Source organism: Halichoerus grypus, chromosome 7 (genome assembly GCF_964656455.1).
Source record: "Halichoerus grypus chromosome 7, mHalGry1.hap1.1, whole genome shotgun sequence".
In the NCBI taxonomy this organism is placed as follows: Eukaryota; Metazoa; Chordata; class Mammalia; order Carnivora; family Phocidae; genus Halichoerus; species Halichoerus grypus.
This window is the reverse complement of record NC_135718.1, coordinates 101,426,053-101,448,990: the sequence shown is the minus strand read 5'-3', so window position 1 is coordinate 101,448,990 and position 22,938 is coordinate 101,426,053. Positions and strand designations below refer to the sequence as shown.

General features: G+C 37.6%; 1 protein-coding gene across 13 annotated transcripts in view; it reads right to left on the bottom strand.

Moving 5' to 3' along the window:
- PRRC2C (proline rich coiled-coil 2C) overlaps positions 1 to 22,938 on the bottom strand; it is an 88,814-nt gene that overhangs the window by 19,161 nt on the left and 46,715 nt on the right. For 12 of the 13 annotated variants that reach the window (XM_036080531.2, XM_036080524.2, XM_078077954.1 and 9 more), the window contains exons 15-24: positions 22,464 to 22,674; positions 18,792 to 21,041; positions 16,591 to 16,799; positions 12,948 to 13,102; positions 11,109 to 11,877; positions 10,602 to 10,687; positions 5,608 to 5,796; positions 5,207 to 5,458; positions 3,880 to 3,972; positions 527 to 628 (exon numbers count right to left, since the gene is read on the bottom strand). In XM_036080531.2, coding sequence (XP_035936424.2) covers positions 527 to 628; positions 3,880 to 3,972; positions 5,207 to 5,458; positions 5,608 to 5,796; positions 10,602 to 10,687; positions 11,109 to 11,877; positions 12,948 to 13,102; positions 16,591 to 16,799; positions 18,792 to 21,041; positions 22,464 to 22,674 — 4,316 coding nt within the window. The remainder of the gene's footprint in view (positions 1 to 526; positions 629 to 3,879; positions 3,973 to 5,206; positions 5,459 to 5,607; positions 5,797 to 10,601; positions 10,688 to 11,108; positions 11,878 to 12,947; positions 13,103 to 16,590; positions 16,800 to 18,791; positions 21,042 to 22,463; positions 22,675 to 22,938) is intronic. The other variant, XM_078077952.1, reaches the window with a different exon arrangement.

The window sequence follows — 22,938 nt, the reverse complement described above, 5'->3', positions numbered from 1 at the left end:
TATTAAAAAAGTCTATAATCTCTTTTGCCCTCTTATTAAAAAATTATCCAACAAAAATCAAATCAAAATCACCTGTATTAATCAATTACCTCTTCATAAAATATTCTAATTATTACAGTGCATTCATTCACTTCACACAGTTTATAGGAAAGACAGAAAATTAGCAGTCTTACCATTACGGGAACGTAGGATATAAAAAAACAAAACAAAACCAAAAAAACATGCAACACACCAAGCCAGTTGGTTTTATACACAACTAATATACTCAAAAATCAAGGTCTCTAAGAGGAATTCAGTATAAACATGAAATATAAATGCTTTCCTGTATTTTTAAGACAATATTCACAAGCATAATAGGCCTCCCTTTAAAGTGGTATTAGAAGTTAATAAAATTTTAAGGTATAATTTGACATAACTCTATTGTTGCTTACCATACAAAATGAATAAAAATACCAAAAGAGTATTTTTAACTTATGTACCCTAGCATGCATCATCAAGGATCTTTAGAGAAGGATGTTGTACATACCTTGAAGGTGAGGCTGAAAGTAGTGGGAGGAGCTGAAGTTAGGCTGGAGCTCTGTTGTATAGTCTCCCTCTTAGGGAGAGGGAGGGTGTTGGGCAAGGGCACCTGAAAAGGTAGGCAACACATATCATAATCTAAGTCTGCTACAAAAGTCCCATTACAGATAATGCTAATGTACTCTTCTTAGGGTATTTATTTTTCATCAGAGCCAAAAGGAATATTTGATTATTTAGAGATACACTGTGTCTGCATTAATTGATAATTCTGGACATCTTAGAGAAATACTATCTGCTTTTTTAATGCACATAATTACAGAAAAAGAATCTGTCCCAAATATAAGGTATATACTTGAAGGCAGTGCCTCATGTATTTTAATGTGTACAACAGTCACCTGGGGATGTTATTAAAGTACAGATTCTAGTCAGTTGGTCTGGGGTAAGGCCTGAAATTCTGCACTTCAAATGCAGTGATGCTGCTGGTCAGTGGACCATACATTGTGTAGCAAAGCTCTTAATTTCCACCTTTAAGGGATCCACAGATTCTATGAAAAGCATTTAAAATGATACTGTAAATATTAAGAGATTAACCTCTTTCCTGCAATATAGTCAACATTCTTTTTTTTTTTAAGATTTTATTTATTTATTTGAGAGAGAGAGACACTGTGAGAGAGGGAACACAAGCAGGGGGAGTGGGAGAGGGAGAAGCAGGCTTCCCGCAGAGCAGGGAGCCCGACTTGGGGCTCGATCCCAGCACCCTGGGATCATAACCCGAGCCTAAGGCAGACGCTTAATGACTGAGCCACCCAGGCGCCCCTATAGTCAACATTCTTATAACTAGACTCAAGAATAAAAGTAAAATCGGGAGGAAAGTACGGAATATCACCACCACCCTGTTACATTAAACAAATTGCTTCGCTATAGTTATAACATGACTATGGCAAGTATTTTTAGAAATGTGAAGATATTAGAAACTCACTAACCATATCTCTTTTTTCCTTTAAGTCTGTGAATCTTGAAATTTTATTATGTACTACTGTATGACTGATTTTAATGGTTCATTTATTCAGATAAAATGACTGAGATACTTGGAGGTTTTAAGATAATCACTTTGTGGTACTATGGAGTATCTAACAGAGATTGATAATACTATGCACTACTTAATGGAGATGACTTTAAATATAAATCTTTAAAATAGCTGTGCTAGGAATAATAAAAAATACCACCTGCATTTAAATCTTTAAGACACTCAAGATTCAAAATGACTGTCGTTATTAGGTAACACTAAGCAATAAATAACCAGCTAAAAAATCCTTAAAAAGTAGATTAAGCTTTGATAAAGGGAGTAAGTCTTATCAAGAATAATTTTTTCAAAAGATAAAAGTTCTATGCATAAAATGGAACCCTCAACCACACTAAGGAGAAAGGAACATTTCAAAAGGTCCTAAAATTTCTCCCATGCAGGACAGTTGTTTTTAACACATCAGACAAGTTCAGAATCACCACCACACTCGGCAGAAAACGCAATACTGTGAAATCATTCCAAACTGATGACCATTTGTAATGCTCCCTGACCCAAAATGGATGTTTCTGTTTTCAAACATGCTCTGGATAACACAGCTAAAAATCAAATGTAGACTATTTGCTTAGATACAAGACTGGGTCTCTCCCCTTCAGTTGTCCTGCATGCACGAGTCATATTACATTTTAATTAGATCACACAGAAACCATTAAAACACTCAATATGGATATTTCCAGTGATATTTAAGTGTTCTGAGAATAATCTTTCCTTCCTTACTCGTATTTCAGAAATCGCATTTTTAGAGGGTGATTTGGCAGAAAGCATCATATGCTTTCTTGAAAAAATGACATCTAAGAAATTCTCTGTATTTTTTAAATGAGAAAAGACACAATTTAAGTAAAATTAAATTTTATTGAGACATTCTTATTTGGTAATCGACATAGTGCCACTGACAGGGAGTCTTTCTGTCCTTCCCAAATTTCCTATTACTTCCTACAGGAAGTTAAATAAATGTAAGACTTCCTCCAAAAGGCCAGGGGAAAAGGATCTGGCACATCAAGTGAAGTTCTACTACATCGGAAAGCTGGAGAAATCATATTAATTGGCTCCTACAAAGCTCTCCTGCCACAAAGAGAAAATGTGTGACACAGTCGCTTCTTTCTCTTTTCCTCAAGCTCTACAGCCCGACTATCGAAGTTGGATTAAATGATCCCTAATGCATCTTGCCTCTCTACAATTCTATACTTGATGCTAGAAAGAAGAATAGACAGCATAGGAAAAATACCGTAAGGCATACAATTTTTATTCTTAAAATGCCAGAGTTAAAGCTCTTTGTGAGAAACCTTAATCTGTGAAGGAGACTTTTGAAAAGAATGAGCTTTGCTCATTATAGAGAGCTGTATTTAAAAAAGAGAGTAGCTGACCAAATTTCTACCACACCTGCCCTCCAAAACAAGGGTCATACATGTGACTTCTAAAATGCTTTTCTACAGGGGGTTAGCTAACTTGTCTGGGTTTACAATTTTTTTGCCTGTCAGTCAATGAACTAGGCAAAATGATGAACTGTACTGCCTTAACGTAATCCTGAATTATAACATAGCTGTTCTGGAAAACTACAGCCTAAAAATTTACATGACTTACTACCACTTTTTAACACAGCATTTAAGAGTTTCTGAAGTACTGGGGCGCCTGGGTGGCTCAGTTGTTAAGCATCTGCCTTCGGCTCAGGTCATGATCCCAGAATCCTGGGATCGAGCCCCGCATCAGGCTCCCTGCTTAGCAGGAAGCCTGTTTCTCTCTTTCCCACTCCCCGTGCTTGTGTTCCCTCTCTCGCTGTGTCTCTCTCTGTCAAATAAATAAATAAAATCTTAAAAAAAAAAAAAAAAGTTTCTGAAGTACTTACATATACATTATAGCTCAAACTTCACTACAGGACTGTTGCTAAGGTACAGCAAAAAAAAAAAATTTTTTTTTTAAAGTTTAAAAAGAAACCCCTGAATTCTTGGTAACACCCTGATTGCCTTTTTGTTTTGAGTGAGCTTTCACTGCACTGTAAAAAGGTTTCATTTAAGAACAAAATTACCAACCAAATAAATTACTGAACTTGCAGAATGTAGAAGGGAAGAACAAAAATTCTTACCAAAACCAGGTTAACAGGATTAGTACTTATGAAACTGAGCCTAAGTTTTGACTATTTTTGCTAATTATTAGTGCTCCAAAATGCAAATTCACTACAATCCTTTCCCAGACAAGAATTAAACACTGGTCACACACTGTGTATTAGATAACAATAGCCAGGTTCCTAACCACACTTTCCACATTTGAGGTTGATTACTTACATTATTAACCAAAGTATCCTCCATCTTTGCATTATTAGTAGCCACAGTGTTAGGCAGAGAAGAAGAAGGTGTAGTATAGTCTGTTACAGACTCCTGTGGAGGAGTAATAGAAAAAAATTCATTGTAAACTAAATTAATAACTCACTTTCTAATGGCAACCTAACAGTTGTAAAGTTGTTTTGGAGGAAAGCAGGAGAGGAGAGCAGATCTTAAGACTCAAGTCACTCAAATCTTAAAGACCAATACTGTGATAAAACAAACGTGGACTCACCACGGAAGTGGTAACATTTCAACTATTGCCAGGTCCTGTACATTTTTTAAAAATGTATTGCTATATTATATGTCAACTGTAATTCAATTAAAAAATTGTTATTAATTTAAATGCATGCACAGTACTAGGAAGTTGCCGACAGTACTACTTATTTCTGTGGGTTACTAAAAGAACTCTGTGTGGTTCTCATAATCTATAGCTTACTTTCAATTACTGATTATGTCAAGATCTTAGTTGTTGCAATTAGCTTTTAGGATAAACTTGTTTATCATCATGAATCTCTTCTTTAAATATGGTAGAGGTAGATCGTAAGAGTTTTTTATTTACATATATTGATTGTATAGCAATTAAAAGAGAAAAATATACAAATAACATGAAAGTTCCCACTTACCTTTCTTCCCAATATGTACCAGAGTGAACACACAAAGTGGCAGATATAAATTTTGCTATTCCCACAAATGTGAGTCCATATAAGTCACTCAGTGTTTCTTTGCATCTTGCCTTAATGATTACTTTTAAAGATATGCACCTTTCATTCAACGCGGTCCCTAAATTCAAGTTAGTTATTTCCTCTGATGCTCAACCAATGAAACAATGATCTATTCCAACCCTGGAAGAAAACTGCCTATACTGGAGTTACTAAAAATTTAATTTGACTTAGTTCCTGACTTCAAAATCTTACTAGTGGGCAAGATAAGGCACCACTGTAACTCCATTAACAAAATAAAAATCTAGAGCAATTCTTTCAAAGCCTGTAAACACAGCAAAAAGCATTCTAATCTTATGTACTCATTTTTCACTTCAAACTACTCAACAGTCTAGAATTAAGAGATTTCCACATAAAGAAATAACTTACTGTAAGGAATTTCTTTAGATCACAAATGCATACGATGAAATAAAATATTCCCTGTAGAAATAATAACCCAGATGGTTTACAGAATTATATGCCTCAAGCCAAAATAAAAGAAGAAAAAGAAGAACAGAAAAAACAAGTATCGTTGCTGTTTTCCCCACTCATTTTCGACATGGTTTGCATCACCACCGCATGTTGCCTACCTTCACGTTAGCGCCGTATTCTGTGGACGACACTGAAATCATCGCTCCTATTTCAGTAGATATTTCCGCAACTGCTTTGGTTTCCTTTGTTGTTACAGGATCTGTACTTCTGACTGTAGCGGGGCTTGGTTTCTCTTGTCCTTCTGGCTCCACCTGTTGGGCATCTTTTACTTTTCTATTTTTTAATGAACGTTCTTTTCCAATAGGACCTGGTTTATGTTCTTTATTTTCTACTGGACTCAAATCTGGAAGCTAAAAATTCAATGTTTATGACAAAAAGGTATCATGATCAAAGATATTCACTGAAAACTAAATTCAATTTCACAACCATTACTAGGTTCTCCCATTAAAGTGTTAGTGGCTTTCATACAGTTCTATCTGGAATATGAATTATAATTTACCTTCTGGGCTTTGATAGGGCCTGCCCGTGGCTGCTTCTGCCGTTGTTCTTTAGGTTCAGGTATCTTGTCAGTAGTTTTTTCCGAAAGTACAGGCACAATTTCATTTTCATTCCCGTTTGAAGCTGGAGCACCAAACTGGATTGTGTCAATTCCAATTTCAACTCCACTTTCTTGACCATTCTTTGTTCCCTAGGAAGAGAGTATTTTAAAACTTGCTTATCCAAGCAAACAGAGGTCAAATATGACTGAATGATGTATGCAGTAGCACATATTTCAAAAGTACAACAGAAGGAAGTTTGAAGTGATCGATGTATTAACTGACATTGATCATGTTTTGAGAAACTTTCCTTTAGCCACTACCAATCTGTATTAAAAAGGAATAAAATGAAAACTAAGACTTAAGTTTTTATTTGTTTATTTTTAAAGATTTATTTATTTGAGAGAGACAGACCACATGTGCATGAAAATAGGACTGCGAGGAGCAGCCAAGGGAGAGGGAGAAGGAGAGACGCTGACTGAGCTGAGCATGGAGCCCAGAGAGGAGCTTGATCCCAGGACCCTGAGATCACGACCTGAGCCGAAATCAATAATCAGACGCTCAACTGACTGAGCCACCAAGGCCCCCAAGACAAAAGTTTTTAAAGTCCTGGCTTTAAGTGTCATGAGTTTTACTGTGAGCAAATCATAGCCTCAAGTTATGTGCTCCTTTAAAACAAATGTAAAAGCAACAAACACACAAAGATAGCACCAGCAACAAATAAACAGATGAATGAATGAGGGAAAGAAGAAAGATAGCAACACCAGTGTCACCCACTTTTAAAAAGTATGCTTGGAAATAAAATGAAACAATGTCCCTTAAAATACTCTGTGATTGGTAATAAAGTGCACACACCTTAGAATCCAATTAAACTGTTAATTTATGTGGAATCTTCTTTGTGCTAGGCACTGATCCAGAGAGACTCTAAGAATCTAACTTGCAGAAGTTGCATTAGAGTGAATGGAGAAAATGAACAACTAGAAAATCAGATGGGGGACATGCAAAAATCAAAATATGGTTAAGCCACTTTAGACTGGCAGACAGAAAAAGGTCCTGAGGAGGTCACACTGAAACTAATGTAAAAGACAAAATCACCGGAAAGTGTTTCTGGCAGAGCAAACACCTAGTGTAAAGGTTAAGAATTTAAAAAAAAAAAAAAAAAAAGGCTAGTGAGGCTGGAACATGGCAGGTATTAGCAGCAGTAGTAGGAGCAGTAGTAGAAGACGAACAAGTAGAAAGCTAGACAACACACGGTTTTATAAGCCAGAGATGTTTATAACAATTACTTAACATTTCCAGAAATAAACAAAACTTGGGACAAAGTTCAACTTCAGGCTTTGGTCTTATAATTAAATCATTACTTCATATCAGTTTCAGCATCCCTGAACTCTGTATCAATTACTGTGTAAGGTTACTGTTACATTTATCAGTGTAACAACGTCAACATTATGAACAGGGCATGTCATTCAGATTTATTTTTATTTTTTTAAGATTTTATTTATTCATTTGACAGAGAGGGACACAGTGAGAGAGGGAACACAAGCAGGAGGAGTGGGAGAAGGAGACGCAGGCCTCCCGTGGAGCAGGGAGCCTGATGCGGGGCTCTATCCCAGCACCCTGGGATCATGACCTGAGCCGAAGGCAGACACTTAACGACTGAGCCACCCAGGCGCCCCCAGATTTATTTTTAATATCTGAACATTCTCGGGGCGCTTGGGTGGCTCAGTCGGTTAAGCGGCTGCCTTCGGCTCGGGTCATGATCCTGGGGTCCTGGGATCGAGCCCCACGTCCGGCTCCCTGCTCGGCGGAGAGCCTGCTTCTCCCTCTCCCTCTGCCTGCCACTCTGCCTACTTGTGTTCTTTCTCTATCTGTCAAATAAATAAATAAAATCTTAAAAAAAAAAAAAATATCTGAACATTCTCTTTCAAATACAGGCAAACATTATTGATGTAACTTAGAATAAAAATCTCTATTTCCTTTAGTCAATGCTGAAATTCTATAGTTAGTTCAGTATAAATGTAGTTAGTATTAGAAAAGTGAAACAGTACAGTAATCAGTGAAATCTATTGACTATGTACAGAAATAATAAGTTATAAATAGTTCAATGAAATTAAAAAATAAATGGACAGTTAAGAGAACTATTAGAGAATGTTAGTTTTAGGAAGAATATCATATCCTTTGAAACAAAAAATATGTACAAAACATATATAATACAAGGAAGGATAATAAAGCTTAGATCATATTATCAATCTTTGTGAGACTACTCAGTGTATCTAACATTCATAGCATTGAACAAAATAATCATTAAGAACTGTACTTCACTAGAGTAATTCAGGAAGTCCCATTAAGGAATACTTTCCATCCTTTGAAATAAATTAAAAGTGAAATGTAACTTTGCTAGCTCAAAAGTTCACCATGAGGCAATATTCCAAAATCATGTGCAATGAACGTCCACCAAAAAAATCACATTTTATCCAGAAAACATAAAGAACACAAAGAGGATGAAGAAAGATGTGTGTGAAAAAAATGAGATACTACCAAAGTATCTTCCTCTTCCAACTGGCTGAAGGCAGATGTAAGCATTCTTTCAGTACTGCAAACCTGTAGTAGAACGTCCGCAAGAGAAATCTTGCAGCTCAGAGTGCTGAGATATCATTATTCCTGTACCGAATGTCAATTTAAAAACTGGGACCAGACATTCTAATAAACTCATTAAATCCAGTGCACCCACCCAAAACAAAAGAAACAAACTTTCCACTTTGTCCTTCATATTAGCATGAAATATCTATGTAAGAAATGCTTTGATTAATCCTAATGTCAACACCAACACACAGAAGAAAAATGATTAAATCGAGGATCCTAAATACTGAATGCAGTGATTCCATATTTCACTTGAGATCTCTGTAGAACTTTTAAAACAGATGAGAAGTCTTCTCCAGACCTAAGTCAAAAAGCTGCAGTGGGTGTTGGGGCAGCAGAAAGACTTCTATAAAGAAGTCTTTAAATTTTTAAAAAATTGTACCTTTATTATCTATTGTCACGTCTCTGCTCCCCCTTTAGAGCAAAACTACTTACTCTAAGTTCTCTAAATGCACCTTTCCTCCCACCTTCTCTTAAATTCACTCTAACCAAGCTTTTGTACCTACTGCCCCACTGACACTGTTCTTGTCAAAATCACCAGTGACCACCATGTCATTAGCTCCAATTCTCAGGCCTAACTTATTTGACCACCCAGCAGCGTCGGACACACTTAATTTATCCCTCCTCCTTTCAACTCACCTTTCACTGAGATTTGAGGACACTTTTCCATCCCCCACATCCCCTGAGAGGGAAAGCCTTAGGACTTAGCTTCTGATTCTCTTCTCTTTTCTAACCACTCTCAGAACTCATTCTCCCTTGGTGGTCTCATTCAACTCATTCATTTTAAGCACCATCTAATTAATGGCTGTGAAATTCAAGTCTCCAAACTAGATTATCTCCTGTGAACTACAGACTCTTCCATCTCACAACCTACCCAACAGCTCCACTTAGATGTGTAACAGACACCCTAAATCTAACATGCCCCAAACCAAACTCTATACTTTCCCCCAATGCGGATCCCATGTTATAGCTTCCAATCACAATTGAGGCAACTCCCTTCCTCTTGTTGCTCAAGTCAAAAACTTTGGAGGTAAATCTCATTCTTTCTCACATACTATGTTTAATCCTTCAGTATTTGTCAGCTCTATCTTCAAATCTTCGAGTAGAAACCAACCATTCTTTATCATCATTAATGCCATTTCTCTGGTCTAAGTTACCATCATTTGATTATTATGACAGCATCCTAACTTCTACTCTTTGCCCTCCACAGACTAGTCTTAACTACTCAAAATAATCTTCTGAGAAAAAGTCAGGTCCTGTTATTCTTTTGCTCAACACTACCTATTGTCTCCCTACATCTCCCCAAGGCCCAGTAGGGTCTGTCCTCTGTTATCTTTCTAGCTTCATCTGTTCTCTCTCCATCCCTTAACTTCACTACAGCCATGCAGACCTCCCTGATCTTCCTCAAATACACCAGCCATGCCCCTCTCTTGGGGCTTTTGTATTTGCTATTTTCTGAACCAAGAATTCACTTTTCCTCAGAAATTTCAATAGCATGCTCTCTTATCACCTCTAAGTCTTTAACTCAAACGTCACCTAAGGGGCACATCTTGGCCAACCTCTTTTAAATTGTCTCCAGATCCCTTGAGAAATTTCTTATGCACCTTCCCTACTTTGCTTTTCTCCTTAGCACTGATCACCATTTAACATACATCTGGTATATATTACTGGTCCACTATCTATCCACCACATACTATCTGGTATGTATTAGTGGTCCCCCCCCCACCATTTACAATGCAAGCCCCCTGACTGCAGGGCTTTTTGTCCATTTTTATCACACTCTCTCCCTGTTTTGTAAGCCCATGGGTTAGAAAACTGCCTGGTATATCACACTCAAGAAATTTTTGTTCAATGAGTAAGTGAAAAACTGCTGACTTAAGTTGTCATTTACCAATACTGCACATCGAGAAATTATGTTGAACTTCCTGTAAACTCTGCTTCTAAGTAATTATATTGCCTAATTATTTAGGCTAAAAACATGGTATAAAGTCGAAAAACTAGTAACTGCACTTATATTCTCTGTATCATAAGCACTTTTATTGAGACTTGATTTAAAAAATGTTAACCTTATTATGTCTAAAGGTGAGAAGCAGCCTATAAATGTAGAGATCCAGCAATAGTATCACTTGGGAACTTGTTAGAAATGTACTCTGCCCTCAATCAGACCTAGTGAGACAGAAACTCTGGGCACGAGTCTCAGCAATCTATTTTAATAAGCCGCCCAAAGTGATTGTGATGCACACTCAAGTTTGGGAAACTATGTTTAAGGAAACTGCTACACTAACCCTGCTAAGGCCATTATTAAGTCTATTCCTACCTCTGATGAAGTAGCTGATCCAAACGATGTTAGGGGCTTATTCCACGCACTGACTGAAGGTGGCTGTGGTGGACTAATGGGACCTACTGAAAAGAAGAAGTCATGGGAAATGCAACCATTAAAATTCAGAGGATAATGATCCCTAAATATCTTTTCTTTTAATGGCAGCTAGACAATAAAACAAAGATTTTCACAATACAGGTAGAGATTTCAGCATACCAAAATAAATATAAGCTCCCCCCCAAACACTGTGTATTTTTTTAATCAACACAAAATCGTGCCATAAAATATGCCATTAAAATCATAACACAAGAAACAGAGGTTTTAAGAAAGGAAGCTAAGAAAAAAATTACTATTACTGCTTCTTACTAAGAAAAAGGAAGTGGTTAGGAAAAAACATACAAATATGTTTTACAATAAAATTGTAATAAATATACAAATAAAATTGAAAACAAACCCCAACATTCTCATGCCAGACCCCATCCTTCACTTCTCTGTTGAACTTACATTTCTTTGAAATGTCATTCAGCACAGGCGGTGGGGCCACCTTGTTATCCCATAATTCAGCTGTAAGTGTGCCATGTGACTGTGAGGTCTGGATGGACTTTCCTGTGGCTACATAATCTGTGCCATTAGGTGTCTGAGCTGAAGGTAGTCTAATTGAAGGTGGTGGCTGTTTTGAAGACTGTGTTGTAGTTTGTAGCGGACTCTGGACTGGTTTATGAGTCTGTCCCTGAGTCTGGGACGGTGCACTGGGGGCTGGAGCGGGGACTGGGACCAGTGCTGGGGCTGAAGCCAGAGCAGGGACTAGGGTAGTGGCTGGGGCTGGGGCAGCTGGGGCTGAGGTGGGGGCTACTGGGGCTGAGGTGGCTGGGGCTGGAGTTGAAGCTGAAGCTGGGGCTAGGGCTGAAGCAAGGATGGGAATTGAGGCTGAGGCAAGGATGGGGACAGAGCCTGGGGATGAAGCTGAGGCAAGGATGGGGGTTGGAGCTGGAGCTGAAGACGAAGAGACTGAGGCTGCAGCTGAGGTGGAGGGTGGAACTGGAGCTGAGGCTGAGGCTGGGAGTGGAGCTGAGGCTGAGGTTAGGACTGGAGCTGGGGCTGAGGCTGGAACTGGGGCTGGGGTTGAGGCTGGACCTGGAACCGAGGCTGGAGCTGGAGCTGGAGCTGGAGCCTGTGCTTGCTGGGTCCCTGTAGCCTGTTTTTTGGCAAACCGTGGAGGAAGCTTAGAAGTCTGACTTCTTCCTTTCTCATTTGCATTCTTTTTGTTCCAGACCTAAAAAATTGGTAGGAACCATTTTTGTCAATAATGTAACTGAAAGTACAGTTCATGAACACAGTCTCTGACAAGATACTAATTTAGCTCCTTTACTTTTCAAAATAGGCACTCAATAGAGCAAAAACATCAAGGCTGCTAAGGAGATTTTAAATAATGAAAAGCAAAGATGCTAAGGGGGAAAAAATATATGTATTATACATTCTTGATAATTAGTTCCACAATCACTCTTCCATAATTCTAAAATTCAAAAAATTAAGGAATTTTTCAATGAATTCATTTGGCAGCAAAATCTGACCCAATCTGACAAAAAGCTATTTACCAACTTCACTCATGTTTACCACAGAAACATTAATCTGTGGGTGTTGCTGGGGTGTTATGCTATACAGGATTTATGCACTATTTTTACCTTCCAAAATAAATGAATAGACAAATGAATCAATGAATGACTTCTAAAAATATCTAGTCCCAAGGTCTATATTCGATTGAACTTAATATTACCCCTCACGTAAGATTTTTACAGTGTTTCTTTGTTTTGAGGCTTCTCCTCCATTCGAGCTTGTTATCACTATGATCAATGTGTCTTATTTATTTTTATCCTGTGTCCGCATTTAGCAAAATGGGTGTTTGGGTTGATTTAAACGGAATAACTAATCTTGATTCATTTTGTGTGTTTAAATGAACTAATTTAGATTATAATCAAAACCTTTATAGGTGAAGAATCTGCAATTTATTAGATCATGGAGGCTGTATTCATTAGATTTCCAAGGTAACTTAAAATTAACTCTACCTCTGCCATGAAGTAAGATGGGATAAATAAGATGACCAGTACTGAAACATGAAATCTTCTTGATTTAAAGTAAAGATGGTCTACTCTCAGGCACACAGTGAGCTACTACAGTGACTATGTTCTATTTAAAATTTACCTCAATTCTGGGTAAAAAGTTTAAAATTGTGAAAATCAAGTCATTCTGAACACTTGAATAAATGCAGCCTTGACATTATAGATAGAAACCTTAACCACTTGTTAATACATTTTGGGCAACAAATAACTAGCAACAAACTAAAACCTGTATGATTTGTTCTTCCTTCTTTCGACGTTCTTCATCCTGTAAACGTTTTTGTTGTTTTTTGGAAACCACCTCAGTAAAACCGTCATCATTCAAACTTGACTGGGGGTCTTCAACTACTGTTACTTCAGGATGGTCGTCAATTATAACAACACCTATGGGTATGGGAAAAGATTTAAAACGATATATATTTTTTCAATTGAAAAGGTAAATAGAAATGTTTAGTCCAGTAATGATTAAAAAAAGAAAAAAAAAGACAAGACAAAAATCTAGTTCTTATAACTCACAGTATAACCCAATTCCCATACCACACAATGGCCATTTATTAGTAAGATTTGAAAAGAACGCATAGACATATAAAAAGATTTCATAAACAAGCTTAAAGAAAGTCTTTTGACTTTTTGAAGTGCTCTGAATGATATACATCTTTTTTTCTTCATTAATATAGCAGTGATGTCTTGTAAAACAGTATCAAAAAATAAAACAAAACACCACTCAGTATCATCCTACTATCTTAGTCAAATTCCTTAACCTCTACTTTCCCAGCCTCAGATCTGTATTGTGCTATAAAGATCTACACAGCACTTTACTTCATTTGCACCTAACCATTCTAAGAGGTGGATATTACTATTATTTCCCCTTTTTAAGGATGAAATAAACTCTGAGAAGCCGATATGCTGAAGGTGAGCTGGTGAATAGCCAAGCTGGTCTTATGACTCTAAATGACTATTCTATGTAGATCATTTGTCTATAATATGTAGTTGTTAAAAAAAAAAAAAATGAAATATATGTGAAAGTTCTATGGGAACATAAAGTGGCATAGATGTACATACATCATAATAACCTAGCTGATGAATAACTCAAGATGTATCTTCAACTCACCCTCCAACTAACAATTATTCAGGCTATCTTCTTAAAATCATACATCCCAATGTGAGTGTAAGAAATCTAGATCCCTTAAATTTAATATTTAAAAGCAGAACTAAAATAGTTCAGGCAATGCGACTTGTGGTTGCAGGTATAATGTTTCCAAAATAAATATAAGAAAAGGGTGAGGCAATTCAGATAAATTATTTTAATTTTGCAAATAATGTATGTTTTAATTGGGGGACACACAATAAAAATAGTTATTTGCTTGGGAATGATACATATACATATAACTCAGGATGGTGATAACTTGTGAGGGATGGCAAGAGAGTATTATTAGGGAGTGGTTCACAGGGAATCCACCTGAAAACAATTCTCTCTGAATAGCTAAAAATGTGCATTTATGTAAACAATGACAGGAAAACAAATCATAAATACTAAAACTGGCTTCCACTCCACTCCTTTTTAAAAAAGATTTTATTTATTTATGAGAGAGAGAAAGAGCACGTGTGTGTGCGAGCAGGGGGAGGGAGAGGGAGAGAGACGCTGCGCTGTACGGAGCCCCATGAGAGGTTTAATCTCAGGACCCTGAGATCATGATCTGAGCCAAAATCAAGAGTCAGATGCTTAACTGACTGAGCCACCCAGGCGCCCCTGGCTTCCACTCTTTAAAAACCTATTACTGTTATTCTGTTTTTTTTTTTTTAAAAATACTTATTTAATTGACCTCTACACCCAATGTGAAGCTCAAACTGAAAACCCCAAGAGTTGCACGCTCCACCAACTGAGCTAGCCAGGTGCTCCGTGTTATTGTTTTTCTAACAAAAGCCTGATCGGTTCTGATTTATCTATGATAGTTCTGCATATGTCTTAAGGAGCAATGTTCATTTCAATGAAAGGTCAAACATTTCAACGGATGCCATGTACTCCATTACTTCACAGTGGTAAAGAAACCTCTTCATATTTCTAAGTTCATCTCAGTCTTCCACTTTGACTAAAAAGTGTGTGTGTATAAAGCTTTTCTTCATAGCCATGCCATCACCCATTATTCCAATTTGTTTGCCAAAGAGCTTCTTTAGAATGTTTTGAAGTTAGTTTACCCAACTATATGCAACATTTATAGAAATTTGAATGATACTTTCTGTTCGTTTCCAATACCCTGTTCTTACCTGGTGCTTTGTAACATTTTGGGCTAAAGAGAAATTACTTAACGAGTATTAGGAAAACAACTTAAAGATGAGTAACTCTTAATGAGTTTTTAAAATGTATAGCTCGGTTTCCACTGTCAACTGAGAATTGTAATGGAGTTCTTACCTTTTTATGTCTTAATCCAATAATGCAATACTTTGGGAATTTTCTATCCCAAAAGTTCTTTTGAAGAAAGAAAACTGGTAAACTGTTATTTGGGAAGACAAATCTGCCATGTTTTGTGGACTTTTTGTAATCTTCATTTGCCATTTTAGGAATGCGGGGTTTAGACTCTCCTTTCTTTATGGACCACCATTAAGGTTGGCATCCAAGCTTCCTATGGATCTACTCTGTTCTCTAAATCAGGGCTTTCCAATTTCAGCACTATCAGCATTTTGAGGTGCCCATCCTGTGCATCTAGGATGTTTAGCAGCATCCCTGGCCTATACCTACATACGTCAGTAGCACCCAGCCCCACCTTGTGACAATCAAAACTGTCTCCAGAGATTGCCCAATGTTCCCTGGGGTACAAAATCACTCCTGTTGAGAACCACTGCTCTACATAATCTAATTAAAAATTCTTAAACATGCAATTAAGCTAAAATTATTTCTTTCCCATGTGAATCCTAAAATGGTATTCTAGAACAATAGTTCTCAACTATTTGTGTGCATCAGAATCACCTGGACAATTTTGTTAAAACACAGACTGCTCCAAGGGTTTCTGATTCAGTAGGTCTGAGGTAGGGGCCAAGATTCTGAATTTCTTACAAATTTCTAGGTGATATTGATGGTCGGGGACAACATGCTGAGAACGACTGGTCTAGAAATAATAATGCCAAGGTCCTGGGCCCAAATCAAGTTTTGTATATTTAAATAACCATTAACAAGATGAAAATTCTCATCTTTATTTTTTAATACTGGAATAGTAGTACCTAACCTAACTTTCCCATTAATATGATCTGGCCTTAGTGAATCTCAATTTTACACACTATTTCCAGCTTAAGTCTATCTGAATGAATGGCAAACAGTGCATTTTTACATGTGTAAGTGCCTTCTCATAGACATTCCTTGTTAACTTCTTCAACAAATATTTTCTTATCGCATGTGTTACCCTTAACATTTCATATCCTATTACTTCATGGCTTTCTGAAAGTATTTATCCAGAGCAACACTGTCTCCCACTCTATTATGCTCTATTTACCATATCTTAGATACCAATTTTATCAAAGGTCTAAGTCTAAGGTTAACATTTCTTTCATAGAAGATAAAGCATACATACAGATATACCTAAGCATCCTCACTTAGTCTTCTATGCTTTCCTACACCTGTTTGGTAAGGTGGAGTAGTTAATTTTCTCCCTTTTTATGAAGAATAGTGAAACCCTGTAGATTATCTTTAACAAGAACTTTATCAAGCATTCAGGGCTGGGTTAAAAGTTGGTGTTATTTTAGTTCATTGTATCAGTGATTCATAATCAGCCTCTATCTAGACCTTGCAGGTCCAATTCCTTCCCTCTTTAATGACTTCTTCATTAAAATATCGACTCAAATGTAACATAATATATACATAAAAGGAATATAAGACATACTTGCATAATTGTTGAGATCGAACTGTGATAGTGCATCTACTTTTTCTTTGGGTTTTTTAGGGCCTGATTTGGGGTCTTCTCTTTTTTTCCCTGTGGAATCTTTGGCGTTCTTTTGTCCTGTACCATTAGGTGTTCCTTCCTGGTGGTGTGCAGAGCTGCCATTGATGGGATCAACAACAGCTGTGCCTGCAGACTGGTCATCAAATGGCCTACAAAACAGTAATTCAAGTTACTACTACCTCCACATAACAGAACCAAAGAAAAATTACTGGCAATTTCTGAAGTTTAATCTAAGAAGAAATAGCAGTGGGATAGAAGACTCTAAAACCAATAAGCTTTAGGGACTTCTGCTGAGTATAACTTCACTAAAATTAAGTTTCCCAATAAAGGAGGTGGACTTTCTTTCCAGGAATTAAATTCCAAAATTCCAATTGTGCCCTGGAGGTTCTTACTGTGTCTGTCTATCATGGTATAAATAAGCTAATCAACATGGTTTAGAGCAGAAAATTCCTGTGATCCAAGCTAGTCCAAAGTATTTGTTACTGGATCTTTTCCACAACAGAGCAGCATATGTAAAATTTAAAAAGCATTCTGTTTACACTATGTGTATCAATCAGATACATAAATGTAAACATACAAAAAACCACTTTTAATATGGAAATAATTCACTTCACAAACCAATGTATTTCCAGAGTTTTTGTTTCCTATCAAATTTTATTCTTGGATTTTTTTAATTTATGAAAATATACCATGGAAAATGCATTTACAAATTCACTTTCATCTTAGCCAATAGTATCACTTGAGATAAAAGCTTACCAAGTGCTTGACACAAAGCATGAGCTCAAACATTTAAAGAATAAAATCATTTCTTCTAAATGGGACTCTTTCAAAAGACTCATTTTAATTACAACCAATAATTGCTATTTCCGCAGGTTCAAAGTTGTCATCTACATGGCACAAGTCTTGCTAAGTTGAGATCTACATTACATAAAAACCAGATCAAGATTTCCCTTGAGTGTTACTACTCAAAACTCTCATAGTTCAGTTACAGTCAGTAACTACATTGTAACTACACATGCTATCCTAATTCTTTCGGCCTTTGGAAGAGAGGTTCAAATTCTGTGTTAACAAAGTACTAAGGAAACACAACTGGTCACATTATTTCCCTAAATTTTTTTCTAAGTTATCAGAAAGCAAAAATATTTTTGTTGATGGGTGTGGTAACCTGAAATGCTAAGTACACTGTAACTAACCAATGCAGATTAATATATTATCCGAATAAATTATCAGCTCAGGCTGCAAACCCGGGAATTTGATCAAAAACTGGGGCACACCATAATAACAGCTGTTTACTATATACCAGATATGTTATGTAGTTCACAAATATATCCATAATCTTCACCAGTTTTTAGAAGTACGATTATTTTCTCCCCATTTTACTGGCGAGGAAGCAGAGTTTACATAGGCAGTAAGTACCAGAACCTATTAAAAACTAGGCAAATAAATGAATGAAAGAATGAATGAATAAAACTAGGCATACTGCTACTGTAATTTTTCCTAATATAAAGGAATTAATAATTTACCATAAACAACATTTTAATATTTAAAAGAACAGACCAAACTTAGCACAGTTTCGAAAAATTGTTTTAAAATAAATCCAACGGTATTTATGTTACTGGTGGCCTTGGTGGCAGTTCTGGGCCTCTACCCAGCTGGATCATTTCCTGTAGTTTGCAACTCACGAGGAAGATATAATTCATTCTTAAGGTTCAACATTCACTTCCTAGCAACCAGTACAGAGTGATAAAGCATATGGTTAAAACGTATTCATTTAAGTCCCAGAGGACACCTATGAGCACCAGGGTTTTGCAAAGAGAAACCAAAAAAGAAAGGAGGGCTGCTCACCATTAATAAGATGACTTTCAAAAAAAAAAAAAAAAAAAGACTTACCAAAAGGAAGACACTGTGACACTGTACAGGTCCCTCCCTAGATGTACAGATATACATTTCTAGAAAAATGTAACTTAGGAGGCAAAGACTCCTGAGACCCATTAACCTCTCTTGTTCAAGCACCCTTAACTTTGAGAACAGACAAAAAAATTTAGGGGAAAACAATGTCTGGGTCCCCTATCTAGACTGGCTCCTTTGCTCAGTTCAACTTCCAAGTACAAATGCAATTATATTGAAAATAAAGTACTCACCCTCGCTTCCCACTTTTTGATGGTGGACCACTTCTCCTTTCATTTCTAGGACCTGAGAAATTCCTTCCGGATTTGGGTGGACCACTGTTGCCACGCCGATTCTGGCGATCTACACCAGGCCTCTGGCTAGAAAAACTTCTCTTTGCTATTTCCCTTTTTGGAGGTAAAACATTCTCTCCAGCCTTTGTAACCGCTTGTGCATTCAAATCAGCATTTTTTTTTTCATCTCTCTCACGTCTCTCGTTGAAATCACTGCTTTCAGAAGCTGTTTCCCATTCTTCATTTGCCTGATCTGAAGAGTTCTGATTAGATAAGTCTGGTGTCTTGTTCCCAGAAATATCCCCAGAAGGGTTAACTGGTTCTTGAACCACATTATTAACGGTGCCATTTGTGGGCACTGCCACCTCGTTGGTTTTGGAAGCAGCCTCCCTCTCTCTGAGACGTCTAAATCGAGGAGGCTTATCTTGCCTTGGTGGTCGGGTAGGACGTTGTCGTCGGGGCCTCTCTCTAGCTGGGTCAAATTTTCGCTCAAATTTTGGAGGTCGTTTATCTGCTGGTATAGGAATAAATTGCTCATGTCTTCTTGGTGGCTCTCCATCGTCTGGCTTAGGAGCTTCTGCTTGCCTTGGGTTCCACTGATTGTCCCTATAGGCAGGTCTTCGTAAGGTGGAAGGGCGCGATGGTCGGCCTCCAGGATCCCTTCCACCACGTCTGAATGTTCCCCCTCTGCCTCGCCGTGTAGGCTCTCCTTTAGGAAGGAAGCCTGGTTTAGATTTATCATCATCCCTCACATAAGGTTTTTCTAGAGGTCTATTATCTATTCGGATGTGATTTTCAGGCTTGAAAGAAGACTGAGGCTTTATAGGTTTTTTGTTTTCAGACCGTTCCTCTCTTTTGGGAAGTTTACCTTTGCTTAAACTATCCTTATCACTTGCACTTTCATGAATTTCACTGTCTGTGTCAGTCTCTGAACCTCGCTGTCGTCTTCTTTTGGGAACAACTTCAAAATCAGAGCTCTCACTTCGTGTTTCACTTTCTTCTCGCTGTCGAAGAGGTCCTGAGGACACATGCTCTGTCCGTGGCTTATTGTCTCTATATTGAGGATAGTCTCGAGTGTGCCCTCTCCCACCCCGGCCACGCCCTCCATAAGAACCTCTATAGCTTCGGCCTCTGGAATAGTATTCACCCCGGCCTCGACCTCTGTATCCTTGATCTGGAAACCAATCTCTATCTCTAGCTTCTTTCCAATAGGTCCGAGGGGGTAAAGTGGATTCTTTTTTAACTGCTGGTCTTGAATCTGGTCGAGGCCTCTCTAAAACAAGATCTTTGCTACTGAGTTTCTCAGGTTGTTTTTCTTCTTTCACTGCTGGTACTGTGACAGTTTGCTGGTTTACAGTTTTAGCCATAGGCTCTACCTCAACACTACTTACAGGTTCCAAGGGCTTCTCAGCATCTTGAGGTGGCTTTTGAACCACAGTTGAAGTTTCCGTTGAAGGTAATTTCTCCAGTTCTGGTTGAGGTGGTGGTGGGACTGACTGTGGCTGAACCGGTGCTGCAGGTGGTGGGACTGGAGCAAGAGGATCTTTCTTTTCTGTCTTTTCAGGTTTTACAACTTTTTCGGTGACCTTTTCTCCCTTTTCCCCTTCCTTCTCCTTCCTCTGCTCTCGCTCCTCTTTCATATCCCTAAGTATAGGTTTTTTAATGGGACCTGATCTTCTCACAGGCCTATCATTACCTTCTTCTCTTCTGTTGGAGCTTGGCCTTGGGCCCCAACGAGTTTCCGATTTAGATTTATACAGTTTTTCAGGTTTTGGTCCCTCAGAAGATCGTATAAAGCCATCCTTCTTTGGTTTTTCCTCTGTCCTTTCTACTGGTTCCTTTGAATCAATGCATCTGCTGGTTACTTTAGGAATGCCTGCAGATGGGTCATTTCTTTGATCCTCTGATTTTTGAGTATGGTTAGATCCATGGGAAACACTTCTTTTCCGGGCAGGCTGACTTTCTCCAGCTGACATCCGCTCTTCTTGAGGAGTGGATACAGTTTTTTGATCAGGTACATCAAAACAAGCAGACTGATTGTTTGTGTCAGTATGGTGAGGTCTAATGTCTTCCACAGATCTGCTTAAAAACTTTTGTACTTCTGTCTCACTTGATTCTCTGACAAAGTCTGCTTTTGGATGAACCTCTAATTGACTGTGTTCTACAGGATAAGCAGCAGTAATCTGTTCCTGATCCACTGGGGCTTCAGGCCTAAAAAAATGAGAATTCAGAAGCATAACTACCAAGACAAACTCTTTCTCACAAGTGTACAGCAAAATAATCCCTTTAATTATAAACCACAAATGGATCCTAATCATAAAAACCATTTAAAAAGGATCCTAATCTTTATGTCTCCTTAAAAAGTTTAGTGCAGCAATATTCATAATAGCTGAGAGGTGGAAACAACCCTCAGTGTCTACTGACAGATGGATGAAGAAAATGTGGTATATACATAAATAGAATGTCCTTTTAGACATTAAAAAGAAGAAAATACTGTTATATGCTACCAGATGGATGAGAACATTATACTACGTGAAATGAATAATCACAGGACAAATACTGTAGGAATCCACTTATATGTATAATGTAATCGAACTCATCCAAGCATAAAGTAGAATGGTGATTGCCAGGGACTAGCAGGAATGGGGAAATTATTTGCTACTCAGTGGGTATAAACTTTCAGTTATACAAGATGAAAAATTTCTAGAAATGTATTGTAAAACACCATGCTTGTAGTTAACAATACTATACTGAACACTCAAAATTTCGTTGACAGTAGATGCCACGTTATGTTTTTTTCCCTACAATTACAAACAAATGAAATTCATTCCTTAAGATAAAAGGAAGTTTAGGCCATGCTGATGTGAATTTTTAATCCATCAAGACTAATAATTCCCACCCATAATCGAAGAGTACACTAGAGTAGATCTATCTTCCCCGATGAATCAGGATTACAAAATACACTCCTTAAAAGGGCAGAAGTTCTAAGTTTATGGTTATAAATTACTACAGATCACCAATTTTCTGCGACTTCGAATTATCTCTATAAATTAGTATTTGCCTTTATCTTGGCATTAGAAGACTTCCACGAGGTACTGATAATCAAATGTCTACCATTTTTCATTAGTGGAAAAATTATATCAATGCTTTAAGCTAGACTACATGTCAAATAGTAGAAACCTGCCGATTTTACATATAACACTGAATTTCAGTATTTAATTCAGTGTACAGAACTAGGTGACAGGGCGCCTGGGTGGCTCAGATGGTTAAGCATCTGCTTTCGGCTCAGGTCATGATCCCAGGGTCCTGGGATCGAGTCCTGCATTGGGCTCCCTGCTCAGCAGGAAGCCTGCTTCTCCCTCTGCCTCTGCCTCTCTCTCTCTCTCTCCCTGTCTCTCATGAATAAATAAATAAAATCTTTAAAAAAAAAAAAAAAAAAGAACTAGGTGACAAAATGCTCTATCAATACAGGAATGAGATAAAAAGAAAGCATGTCCAAAAATGAAATGACATAAACTAAATGGAAGGAAATCTAGATTTGTCACTCAGTCCTAAGTCAGAATGATCTTCAGGGACACTATAGTTTTCATTTTACCACAATATTCAATTTGTATTCATAATTTTTATAATTACCTTGCATCCTCAGGTTCTTCTGTTGCCTTGGGAGTAGTGGCCTGCTGAGGCTCTGTGTGGGGATAGGGATCTGACCCCCACATTACACGAGGTTCAGAGAGGGAAATTGCATGATCTCTTGTAGATCGTGCTATATGCTCAAATGACTCAGAACTATTTGGTGATCCTTCCATCTGTTCTCTTCTCATTAATGGCTTAGGAGGAATCATTCCTATACAAAAGGTCAGAAAAAGATGGGAAAAACAATCATGATACACATAAAGAATCTGGGTTATTAATTACTATTTGGAATTCTATACTTGAGCTAAAGAAATACTTTTTGCCAAGTGAGGAACTCAAGAAATGATCAATGAAAATTATACAAGTTTTTCTGTGAATACAATTTTTACTGTTGCTATTAAATAGATTTAAGAGGGGGCGCCTGGGTGGCTCAGTCAGTTAAGCGTCTGCCTTTGGCTCTAGTCATGATCCCAGA